The sequence below is a fragment of the Xenopus tropicalis genome, chromosome 8, assembly GCF_000004195.4.
Source record: "Xenopus tropicalis strain Nigerian chromosome 8, UCB_Xtro_10.0, whole genome shotgun sequence".
Classification (NCBI taxonomy): domain Eukaryota; kingdom Metazoa; phylum Chordata; class Amphibia; order Anura; family Pipidae; genus Xenopus; species Xenopus tropicalis.
This window is the reverse complement of record NC_030684.2, coordinates 131860807-131874114: the sequence shown is the minus strand read 5'-3', so window position 1 is coordinate 131874114 and position 13308 is coordinate 131860807. Positions and strand designations below refer to the sequence as shown.

General features: G+C 43.1%; 1 protein-coding gene across 8 annotated transcripts in view; it reads left to right on the top strand.

Annotated features, from left to right (window-relative positions):
- arhgef11 (Rho guanine nucleotide exchange factor 11) overlaps positions 1 to 13308 on the top strand; it is an 88966-nt gene that overhangs the window by 46537 nt on the left and 29121 nt on the right. For all 8 annotated transcript variants that reach the window (XM_002938991.5, XM_031891603.1, XM_031891601.1 and 5 more), the window contains 7 exons: positions 5149 to 5240; positions 6515 to 6613; positions 10151 to 10200; positions 11238 to 11295; positions 12445 to 12626; positions 12719 to 12790; positions 13082 to 13201. In XM_002938991.5, coding sequence (XP_002939037.2) covers positions 5149 to 5240; positions 6515 to 6613; positions 10151 to 10200; positions 11238 to 11295; positions 12445 to 12626; positions 12719 to 12790; positions 13082 to 13201 — 673 coding nt within the window. The remainder of the gene's footprint in view (positions 1 to 5148; positions 5241 to 6514; positions 6614 to 10150; positions 10201 to 11237; positions 11296 to 12444; positions 12627 to 12718; positions 12791 to 13081; positions 13202 to 13308) is intronic.

Genomic DNA, 13308 nt, shown 5'->3' with positions numbered 1-13308 from the left:
TGCTCTAAAGTTTTATAAATAAGCTGCTGGGTAGCCACGGGGGCAGCCATTTAAAAAAGGCACAGGTTACATAGCAGATAATAGATGAGCTCTGTAGTATACAATGCACAGTGTATCTGTTATCTGCTAAGTAACCTGTGCCTTTTCTCATTTGAATGGCTGCCCCCATGGCTACACAGCAGCTTATTTATATAAACTATAGTAGCGTTTCTGAGGCAAACACACCAGCTGTACTTACTTAAACTGTAATTACTTTTATGCACTTTAATTTTTTGGTGTTACTGTTCCTTTTAAGTGGCCATACCACTAAAGACTGAGATGGCAACTTATTGGCCCTTCTATAGGGACCCCCAAAATCACATAAGGTGGGATTGACGCATTGTTGCAGTCCTCATCTGATGGGGCCCGTAGGCCTCAATAGATTAGATTGTTGACCATAGGACTAACAATTGGATGAGCCTAATTTAGGCCAGCATGTTGGTAGCCGGATTTTGGCAAAGTTTTATGGCAGTGTTGTCCACCCCTTTTCTCATAATGTGGTCTAATTATCCACCTTATCATATGTGTAGGCTCTGCTTAATGAAAATGTCCTAGAAATAACTGAGCTGAGAGGACTGAGCATCGCAATGGCCTTTTCACCGACGGCTCCTTTTGTTGCCAGTGAAAAGGCATTTCAAAGTGGTTAGTTCCCCTTGATAGCAAAGGGCTATTGTGGGCAAACTGCTCTGTGGGACATCAGCCTAAAGCTTCCCTGGCCTTCAGTTAGGGCTCTGGCACACGAGGAGATCTGCGTAGCGTGTGCCATCCCACCGGCGACTTACATTTTCGCCGGTGGGATGGCAGTTGGGGGAGATTAGTCGCCCGTGACAAGGGAGATTTGTCGCGGGCGACTAATCTCCCTGTGTGCCAGAGCCCTTAGACTGCACTCTTATATAGTCTCTCTCCGGAGAATTTGTGTTAAAAAGTAGTGTAATTGGCTTGCAATGATAAGTACCATTTGCATTTCCAGACACGCCCCCCTGACTTTATGCCACACCCCCTGGGCTGATACGTCATGACTTTGTGTATGAGGATAATACACTAGGAGCCTGTCTCTCAGGCAAGACTGAGAATACTGCTGAACCACATGCCATAGCTCTCACTGAGCAGTGTTATGTTTGCATGCTACAGAGAGCTGTGTTTTATAATTAATCCATGGGGAAATTAGGTGTGTCTGCTTTCATTTCATTCTGTGTTGTTATGTGAAGGGAATTTCCTCAAAGTAGTTGAGATAATTAGATCAGATACTCTCTGTAAAATGGCAGTCTCTCCCTACTATACCTGCTATCCCACAGCCCCAGTCCCTTCCCAGAGGCTATTATCCCCCCACTGCTACTATAGGCACCATCTCTCCCTACTATACCTGCTATCCCACAGCGCCAGTCCCTTCCCAGAGGCTATTATCCCCCCACTGCTACTATAGGCACCATCTCTCCCTACTATACCTGCTATCCCACAGCCCCAGTCCCTTCCCAGAGGCTATTATCCCCCACTGCTACTATAGGCACCATCTCTACCTACTATACCTGCTATCCCACAGCCCCAGTCCCTTCCCAGAGGCTATTATCCCACTGCTACTATAGGCACCATCTCTCCCTACTATACCTGCTATCCCACAGCCCCAGTCCCTTCCCAGAGGCTATTATCCCCCCACTGCTACTATAGGCACCATCTCTCCCTACTATACCTGCTATCCCACAGCCCCAGTCCCTTCCCAGAGGCTATTATCCCCCCACTGCTACTATAGGCACCATCTCTCCCTACTATACCTGCTATCCCACAGCCCCAGTCCCTTCCCAGAGGCTATTATCCCCCCCACTGCTACTATAGGCACCATCTCTCCCTACTATACCTGCTATCCCACAGCCCCAGTTCCTTCCCAGAGGCTATTATCCCCCACTGCTACTATAGGCACCATCTCTCCCTACTATACCTGCTATCCCACAGCCCCAGTCCCTTCCCAGAGGCTATTATCCCACTGCTACTATAGGCACCATCTCTCCCTACTATACCTGCTATCCCACAGCCCCAGTTCCTTCCCAGAGGCTATTATCCCCCACTGCTACTATAGGCACCATCTCTCCCTACTATACCTGCTATCCCACAGCCCCAGTCCCTTCCCAGAGGCTATTATCCCCCCACTGCTACTATAGGCACCATCTCTCCCTACTATACCTGCTATCCCACAGCCCCAGTCCCTTCCCAGAGGCTATTATCCCCCCACTGCTACTATAGGCACCATCTCTCCCTACTATACCTGCTATCCCACAGCCCCAGTCCCTTCCCAGAGGCTATTATCCCCCCACTGCTACTATAGGCACCATCTCTCCCTACTATACCTGCTATCCCACAGCCCCAGTCCCTTCCCAGAGGCTATTATCCCACTGCTACTATAGGCACCATCTCTCCCTACTATACCTGCTATCCCACAGCCCCAGTCCCTTCCCAGAGGCTATTATCCCCCCACTGCTACTATAGGCACCATCTCTCCCTACTATACCTGCTATCCCACAGCCCCAGTCCCTTCCCAGAGGCTATTATCCCCCCACTGCTACTATAGGCACCATCTCTCCCTACTATACCTGCTATCCCACAGCCACAGTCCCTTCCCAGAGGCTATTATCCCACTGCTACTATAGGCACCATCTCTCCCTACTATACCTGCTATCCCACAGCCCCAGTCCCTTCCCAGAGGCTATTATCCCCCCACTGCTACTATAGGCACCATCTCTCCCTACTATACCTGCTATCCCACAGCCCCAGTCCCTTCCCAGAGGCTATTATCCCCCCACTGCTACTATAGGCACCATCTCTCCCTACTATACCTGCTATCCCACAGCCCCAGTCCCTTCCCAGAGGCTATTATCCCACTGCTACTATAGGCACCATCTCTCCCTACTATACCTTCTATCCCAGGTGCCTTTTGCATTTATACACCACCAGAATGGCTACTGATTTGACCGAGATTTGTCTATGTGTGGCCATCATAGCTATAATTCTCTGCAGAAGGATATAGATGGCATCTGGCTCTTTTGTTTCAGCTTGGGCTGAAGGACCACAGCATAGAACAAACCCAGTGTAGACCGGAAGTAGACTTTTACCATATCCTTCTGGGCTCACATTCAACTTTAAAAGACAACAAGCTCCTTGTAAATATCCAAGAACCCAATCTTTCATCTGCTTCATTCCCATGCAGTCACAAAGGTCATGTCAATGGTCTTTCTAATTTGGGCATCTCCCAATTTTTCCTTGGGCAGTTCCCACAGCCTCCGTCTGGCCCATCAGTTGCTCCCTTTAAATTGTGCACCTTAAAAATAGCTGTAACCCGTCCCCTGCTGATCTCAGCTGTCCCTAGGTTTATGGAGGCGCCCGACCAAGCACGGCAGCCTTCACTGGTGGCAATATCACTTAGCTCTCACTTTTTAAAATTACACTGCCCTTCTTGAATCGACCTGTTATTCAAAATGCTCGGTACCTGTGGTTTTCCAGGGGTCTTTCTGTAATTTGGATCTCCATATTTTAAATCTATTAAAGACCATTGAAACGTGAAATAAACCCAATAGGACTGTTCTGCCCCCAATAAGGGGTAATTATATCTTAGTTGGGATCAAGTACAGGTACTGTTTTATTATTACAGAGAAAAGGGAATCATTTAACCATTAAATAAACCCAATAGGGCTGTTCTGCCCCAATAAGGGGTACTTATATCTTAGTTGGGATCAAGTACAGGTACTGTTTTATTATTACAGAGAAAAGGGAATCATTTAACCATGAAATAAACCCAATAGGGCTGTTCTGCCCCCAATAAGGGGTAATTATATCTTAGTTGGGATCAAGTACAGGTACTGTTTTATTATTACAGAGAAAAGGGAATCATTTAACCATTAAATAAACCCAATAGGACTGTTCTGCCCCCAATAAGGGGTAATTATATCTTAGTTGGGATCAAGTACAGGTACTGTTTTATTATTACAGAGAAAAGGGAATCATTTAACCATGAAATAAACCCAATAGGGCTGTTCTGCCCCCAATAAGGGGTAATTATATCTTAGTTGGGATCAAGTACAGGTACTGTTTTATTATTACAGAGAAAAGGGAACCATTTAAACATGAAACTATGAAATGCACTGTTGGGGGACACTTTGCTTTTTGGCATGAACTCCTTAAGTTGGACTTGTATAGAAAAGGTGCATTTACACTATATAGACTATGTATACATTTTATTACAGATTTATATTTCCTCAGCCACTCCTTATGCTCATAGAGTGTCTCCTCTTTCACCTTGTTCCATTGTAAAGTGACGGACTGTGGGAGTTTAAGTGCCTCTGCTTTCTACAGAGTCTGTGCACCACCCACTATGAAAAGCAGAGGGACTTCAATGGAACATAGGAGGGACGGAGGGACTGCCTTGCACTGTAAACCTAAGGGGATAGGGAAATGGTTCTTATGGGTAACATGGCTTCCATTCAATTTTTGGAAAGCAGAGGGACTTCAGTGGAACAATGTGAGGGAGGGATTGCCTTACACTGTGAACCTAAGGGGGTGGGGAAATGGTTCTTATGGGTAACATGGCTTCCTTTCAATTTGTGGAATCGAGTATTTTCAAAATTGATCTTTTATGCCAAGGTCGTAATCACCTTGTAGCTATCAAAATTCCAATACATTTAAGTGCTGGAAAATATGCCATATTGATAAGAATTTTTATATATGAATTTCTCGCGGAAGCTGTGCCGATCGAATATTTGCATCAATTCTAATTAGCTTGAATAAGTATCCCATGATACAAGTAATACTGAATTCAGAGGCAATGTTCATGTGAACCTGTCGATATCAGTGTGTTTTATTGTTGTTCATATCTCAAGCTTTTTATAGTTGCCACTAAAATAGAAATTACAGCCTATTAATTATGATATATTGATGTTTATATAAGAATGCGAGGCACGTTGATTGCCCCGGCTGTAGAGTTTTCCCCTATACACTGCTGCAACAACGCCATCTATTTATGATTGAAGGGTTACTAGATGCACAAAAATACTGAATTTTCCCATGAGGTTTTTGATGACACCGTGTAGTTTCCATGGTGATAACCATTATTTTCCTGTTTGGTAGGTTGAGTAGCCTGTCATCGGCTAGTGACGGAGCGGCTGAACGAAGGTCTCCTGGGCACCAGCGTCAGCCTTGTGAGAGTAACGAGTCTACAGGTAACTTCCTATACTGCCTCTCATGCTTTTTATTAGTCCAAATGGAATTATGATTTATAAGGCTATTACAAAGGAAAATATGTTTATATGACACACAAAGGGCTGTACACCTCTATAAATGCATATAAATCACCACCATTCAACATCCTTGTTTTAAGCTGCATGATTTTTTTTTGTATAAAGTATTGTTATGGGTAGAAAATATTGGACAGCTCTAAAGAGCAAGGATTTTTGACTTAAGCATAACCCTACAGTGCCACTGATGGTGATATGTGGAATTGCACCTTATACGTTTTTTAAACAGCTGATTTGTTTAAACATACCAAAATTAAAGTTATTTTAAAATTGAATAACCCCTTTAAAGGAAAACTATAACCCCAGAATGAATATTTAACTAACAGATAGTTTTTATTATGTTAAGTGACCTATTATAGAATCTCACCAAACGGGAATATATATATCAGTAAATATTGCCCTTTTACATCCTTTCCCTTGAGTCGCCATTTAGTGATGGGCTGTGTGTTCCCTCAGAGATCAGCTGACAGGAAGTGATGCAGCTCTAACTGTAACAGGAAGTAGTGTGGGAGCAAAAGGCAGAACTCTGCCCATTCATTGGCTGATGGGGCCTAGCATGTATGTGTGCCTTGGCTTGTTTGTGTGCACTGTGAATCCTATGATCCCAGGGGGCGGCTCTTAGTACTTAAAATGGCAATTTTCTATTTAGGATTACCCAATAGCACATACTGCTAAAAAAAAGTAAATTTTTATGAAAATGGTTTATTTAGATGAAGCAGGGTTTTATATATGAGCTGTTTATGCAATATTTTTTTATAGAGACCTACATTGTTTGGTGGTTATAGTTTTCCTTTGAGGTCTGTGTCTCTTGTATATAATATAGTATTATATACTATATATCTATGAAGATTCTCATTCATCCAGGTCATGATATACAGTATCTAGTAAAATTAAGTCTAAAACAACTGAAGTTTTCTTGTAAACGTTTCGCCACTCATCCGAGTGGCTTCTTCAGTTCAAATTAGTGGTAGGGAATTCCTACTATAGATAAGTTATTTTAAAGGTGAATAACCCTTTTAAGGTCTGTGTCACTTGTATATTATTTAATATACTATATAAATACTGTTATGGATAGAAAATATTGGACAGCTCTAAAGAGCAAGGATTTTCAACTAAAGCATAGCCCTACAGCACTACTGCTGGTGATATATGGCATTGCACCTTATATGTTTTTTTAAACAGCTGTTTTGTTCAAACAGGCTTGGTCCAGCGCTGTGTCATTGTACAAAGGGACCAGAATGGATTTGGTTTCACGGTCAGCGGGGATCGAATCGTTCTGGTTCAGTCCGTACGTCCAGGTAAGAGACCAGAATATCCCTCGGATGATGATTTGTTGGGTTTCTCATCTCCTGATTTTATTAATTATGACTCCGTTGGACTTGTTGACAGCCTGTGTATGTTTCATATGTTAACATTTAGATGTTTATGTGGGCAGATTAAATGGAATAATTGGTTTTCCCTGCTTTCTAAGAAACTTAATACGGGGGAAAACAAATTGTTGTGTTGTCCAGGGAGAGCAGTTACAAGGCAGCTCATTAGATTAGAGCCTTTATCTGTCAATAGAAATTAAATTCCCTTTGCTGGCTATGACGTCCCTGGGTTCTAAAATGGAACATTAACTGCTCTCCTTAGCCAGTGGTTGACATAGGCTTAAAACTGGCCAATGGCAGTAGAGTTTAGGGCTGATGAGTTAGAAACATACACAGGCTATCAACAAGTCCAACAGAGGCATAATTAATAAAATCAGGAGATGTTGATAACAACTTGCTGATTCTATTGGGCCCCTGTACATCTCTCCATCCTGACCTACTGTTGCCTCTGGGTTGTGGATACGTAGCAAAGAATACATTTTAGGCAAAAGTCTATGTAGGCTCATGAGCATTATCTAGGTGAGTACTGTCCCTTTAAGTGCTACCACTTACTGTACAATTTAGAGAGTATAAGACCTGTTTGTTACACACGTTACCATCTTTGGTACTAAAGGAGAACAAATGCACATCAAAGGAATATCCTGGCACAGACCTGTGAATTATTTCTATCTTCTCCTTATGCCCCTTCTAGTCAGTGCTCTATATGTCAGGGGAGCCCTTTGATCTGGATGAGTTCTCTCCTCTCTCTGTGTGTATATAAATATAATTAACGAGGGTAGCATACCAGAATGAGAGACCGCTGTTTATAAAGCGCACCAAGTCTCATTCTGCACAACATGAAGTGTCAAAACTCTCAAATCTTCCCCTTTGCCTGAAATTAGGGGCTGTTTTGGCTGTCAAAAATATATCATTTTGTTGTTAGTTTTATTACCTATCTTTCTATTAGGGATGCACCGAACCCACTTTTTTGGGGGGCCGAACCCACCCCGACAGATTCAGTTGAATACCGAACTGAATCCGAATTAGCATATGCTATGGGAAGGGTTAAAAATCATCCAGACGGATTCGCCGAATACTGAATCCTAATTAGCACATGCTGCGTGCATGGTGAAAATCCCCCCCCAACATTTAACCCTTCTGAATGCTAATTAACATATGCTAATTTATTCTAAATAGGATTTGATTCGGCCGAAAACGAACCCTGCCCAAAAAGGCCGAATCTTGGCCGAATACCTTACTACATTCTACTGTATTTAGACCTACTCCTATTCATATTCCAGTAACTCATTCAAGCTACTGCCTGGTTGCTAGGGTTATTCGGACCCTAGCTGCCAGATAGTTGCTAAATTTCCATACTAGAGTGTTGCTGAATAATTAAGAAAACGCCAATAAAATATGAAGACCAACTGCACATTGATTAAAGGAACAGTAACACCAAAAAATGAAAAAGTTTTAAAGTAATAAAAATATAATGCACTGTTGCCCTGCACTGGTAAAACTGGTGTGTTTGCTACAGTAACACTACTATAATTTATATAATAAGCTGCTGTGTAGCCATGGGGCAGCCATTCAAGCTGGAAAAAAGGAGAAAAGGCACAGGTTACATAGCAGATAACAGATAAGTTCTGTAGAATGGTGTTTTATCTGTTATCTGCTATGTGCCTGTGCCGTTTCTCCTTTGAATGGCTGCCCCCATGGCTACATAGCAGCTTATTTATATAAATTATAGTAGACTTTCTGCAGTAAACACACAACATTTACCAGTGCAGGGCAACAGCACATTATATTTTAGTTACTTTTATACACTTTCATTTTTTGGTGTTACTGTTCCTTTAAGAATAGCAAGCTCTGGAACATACCAAAAGTTAGTTTAAAGGTGAATAAAACCTTTTACTGTCTGTGTCTCTTGTATATAATATTTTTGCACACACTGCATACAAAAATAAGTATGGGATCTATTATGTGTGGGACCTGGGTTTCCAAGTAAAGGGTCTTTATGTCATTTTGAGCACCATGCCTAAAAAAAATAATATTTCCCAGGGGAAATGGAATTTTACAAATTTTGGAGCTTTCTGAAAAATGGGGTTCCTAATAAGAAAAATTGTTGATTTGTACCCCCCCCCCCCAATTATGCACATGATAGGTGCATTGGTATTCAGTCTGTCCTGTGCACAAGGGTGGATTTTGGCTCAATTGCCATTACATATAGGATAAAGGAAAAACCTCTAATCCTGTAGGCAGTTATAAATAATATATGGTGCTGTTTTCTCTTTGGGCAAATAAATCTTATCTGTGAAATGGCCCCTTTATTGGAGCTCCCTATAGATCCTCTCAGGTCCCTGTCTGTGTTTCAAATGAGGGGCGGGTGTGTCCTAATGGTCCCTGCCAGAAGCACGACTTCCGTTCCCTATCAGGTCAGCCTAGCTGCTGATTGGTTCCTATCCTACAGTGCAGTGTGCTGAATGCTAACGACCCCCCTGCACAGCTTGGGGAAGAAGGCAGCAGGAAGTGAGACAGATGGGCGGGGCTAGTGGGGTTTTTGGGAAAATTTTCAATAAATCGGCCTAAAACACTACTTTTTAGAGCACGTTTCTTCTATATTTAGATGAGTACAGTTCATTAGTACAATATCGTTTTTCACATAATTTGTCCCTTTAAAGCAGATCTGGCCAACTAGAGGCCCCTGGACTGGATGTGGCCCTCCAAAGGATTTTTATGACCCCCAGTCTGCCTCATGGCTGCATGGACTTAATTGTAGGACATCGTGATTTTAAAGGAGAAGGAAAGTCATTTTTGCATTTTACAGCCAATAGATTTGCTAAATTAGTGCCACCTAGAACACTATATTTATTCTGCAGAAACCATTACCATACCTGAGTAAACAGCTTTAGAAGCTTTCTCTCCATTTGCTTAAGATAGCAGCTGCCATTTTAAGTAGCTTCCTGCCTGCAGTCTAGCTGTTATAGCTCAGATCATACATTCCTAAGGGAGGGGGGAGGGAGTTCTTAGCATTCTGGTGCAGGAGAGGGGAGAGAACTGCGCAGACTCTGGCCCCGGGAATTAAGGCCGTTTCTGAGAGGAAGTCAGACACTGGAACATCATGTTTACAAAAAACCAGACAAGAAATCCTGTGTTTCTTTTGATAGAGGACTCAGTGCAGCATTGCTGTAAGTGTGTATGGCTGTATTTACATAGACCTTTCTGATAAAGCTTACTTAGTTTTTACCTTTCCTTCTCCTTTAACGCTACTTACCCACACAGGGCACTTTCAGTAGCATTTCCAGTGATGTGAATGTCATTGCTCTCCCCGCTGGATGTCACGCCTGCTCTGATTGTTACAGTAAATGAGACAACAGCTTTGTTTTATTGGGAGCAGGGATGCAGGCAGGAGCGCACCAATGCCATTAAGTACCAGCTCTGACCAGCTTACTGACTGCCCCATTTCTCTGCTTTGCTGTGTTTCAGGTGGGGCAGCAATGCGAGCTGGGGTGCAGGAGGGAGACCGTATTGTGAAGGTAAGTTCCTCTGTGGGGCCCTACAGCTGCTGCAGAACTACAGCTTCCAGAATCCCTAGACAGCAGATACTTGCAGCTGGAAGGCAGCGGTTTACTCCAAAGTGGGTCCATCAGGAGACATTCAGGACAAACATAGCCTCTCTAAAGATTTTTGTGGCTCCTTTGACCTCTTTGACATTTTTATTTATAACCCACACCCAAACCCTAAAGAGTAATGCCTCCATTCTGATTATTATTATTATAATTACTCCCTTATGCATCTACCCTTGCTGCAGTGGGACTGTAGAGGCCACCTAGTAACCAAAGCCAAAGATGGCCTGAAATGAAGAAAGCCGTAGCTTGGTAGGGATAGCATTGCATAGGGAGAGTAATTAGTTGTAACAAAAGGCAAGTTGTGCTGCCACTTTAAATTGGGAAGCCTTGGTACCGCCCTGGAGGACAATGCAAGTATCTGATAGGCCAGATATGTTATTTACATTGATGTTCCAGCCTGTCAGGTTTTTGCACCACCCTTTTATTCACATTCAGTGGAGGGCTGATGAACGACAACAGGGATGTTTTTAAAGTGATAGTGAACCTTTCATATAAAAATCTGGGACATATTGGAGGGGGGAAGTGTTTTCTGACAGTAGAAGAGGTGGCTAGATCCAGGGTAGAAAGGAGAAACACTAGAACGCAAATGTGATTCTTTTCTTGGTATATCACATGATTTAGACTGGATGTATTAATGTTTTAACAATAAATAAAGTAGGGATATGAAAGGTTTGTATTGAGTGGGGTGTATAGACAACCCTAGGAGACTCCGTTTCAGGGTCATGGTTATTGTTGGGTAAAAGAACTGGCCAATGGTTAGTTAGATAAGGGTTACCTTTTTGGTAAGGAGGTCTGATCCTTGCATCAACCTCCCTAGGTAGGGATAAGGATAGGGTAGGGATCGGTTACTTGTCTTTAAAAAGTTCCTAATGAGCCTGTATGTAAACGGAACGGGTCTCCAGTGGCCAAACGTGCCCTAATTCTATCTGTGTTCTCCTTTCTAGGTCAACGGCACGCTGGTGGCGAACAGCTCACACATCGAAGTTGTCAAGCTGATCAAATGTGAGATACCGTGTAGAGGGGAGGGTGAAAAATCTTAATGGCAAATCACGCTATACTTTAATTACCCTTGTGTAATGGTTTAATACAGGTGTCCCCAACCTTTCTTTTTTTTTTAACCACATTCAAATGTAAAGAGAGTTGGGGAGCAACACAAATATGAAAAATGTACCTGGGGTTGCCAAATAAGGGTTATGATTGGCTATTTGGTAGCCCCTATGTGGACTGGAAGCCTATAGAAAGTTCAGTTTGTCAGTACACCAAAATATACCTTTCAAACCAGTAATCTATAAATCTAAAAACACCAGCTTTGAGGCCACTGGGAGCCACATCCAGGGGGGTGGTGACCAAAATGTTGCCCCTGAGCCACTGGTTGGGGATCACTGGCTTAATAGCCAGCTTAAAGGAGACATATTGGATAAATGGGAAAAACACTAATTTTGTAGGCAATTATGAATAATATACGGTGCTGGTTTCCCTTTGTGCTAAAAATTAATCCTCTCTGTAAAAATGGCCCCTTTATTGGAGCTCCCTATAGATCCTATCACTTCTCCGTCCAATGTGAAATGAAGAGTGGGTGTGTCCTAACGGTGCCTGCCAGAAGCACAGTAGGAGGGGGAGAGCCAATCACAGCCCTGCACTCACACAAGCAAAGACAGGCTTCAGTTCCCTATCAGGTCAGCCTAGCTGCTGATTGGTTCCTATCCTACAGTGCAGGGTACTGAGGGCCGCCGGCTCCCCAACTCATACAGAGAATTCAGCCAGCAGGAAGTTGAACAGGTGGGCGGGACTAGTGGGGTTTTTGTGGAATTTCTCAATAAATCAGTCAGAAACACAACTTTTTAAGCACAATCCTATATCTAGAGGAGTATAATTCCCTGGTACATTCATAATTTTTATAGGATATGTCTCCTTTAACTGCAATGCTGGTCCTGGCTACATGGACCATTCAAACTATGTTGCCATAGTTAGCTCTCCTGTGGCCCAGACTTCAATTCCCAAAATGCCTTGCACACGTCTGTGAGTCTCCTTTTTTGACCAGGACAGGTTAAAGTTCCCTGTGCCAAGTCCCAAGGGGGAATATTAGTTAAAGGTGGTTTCATATATATCTTTATATTTAACCCCTGTTGTGCTGATGTTTCAATCCAACAGCCGGCGCTTATGTTGCTCTCACTCTCCTGGGTTCTCCGCCTCCATCCATGGGCATATCTGGGTATCCGCAAGACCTGAGCACCTCTGTGTCACCTCGTAACATATCAGTGTTGCCAATGCCACCTCCTCCGCCTCCACCTTTGCCCCAGATGCATCACATCACAGGACCTAAACCGCTACAGGTAATGTGCCATGTCCCTGCTCCCATTAAGTTCTACCCTGTCAGCTATATAAGACACAGTGTGATGGAATTTCGTTGTGATCACTTCTTTAGGACCCCGATTTCCAAAAGCACGCCACGGAAATCCTTTGGAACATGTTAAAGCAGGAGGAAGCGGATCTACAGGTAGGGTCTTGCAAGGGAACCTTGTATTACAGGCATAGTGCTAAACTGGACTTTGGAACAGGAAAGATTGCTTTGCAGCAGTGCTGTTTTCCAAGGATTTTAACTGAGTTATTTCTCGCTGTGAGTTTTCCCTGCACGCTCCACCTAGTGGCAGTAAATGGAATCTATTGAAAAGAACACGTGATATTGTAACTCTAAATAGAGTGACAGTGGGGCTGCTTGGCAACATTGGGTGCTATGTGGTTGGCATGTAGAAGGCTCAGATTAATAGATCATTCTATCTCTTGGCAGAATCTGTGTGATGTGTATAACAAAAGCCCTAACTCCAGCCTGCAGGAGCAGATAGAGAGGGCCAGGAAAAGGGTGCATCAGCTTCAGCATAAGATAAGGCAAGAAATCCCTGGTACTGGGGTAAGTACATAACATTTTTACTGCATGAACTACTCCCCAGGCACCCCCAAGTAAAACGCTACAGGAACGAAAAAGGATGATGATGTAGTGATACCTAAAACTCTTTT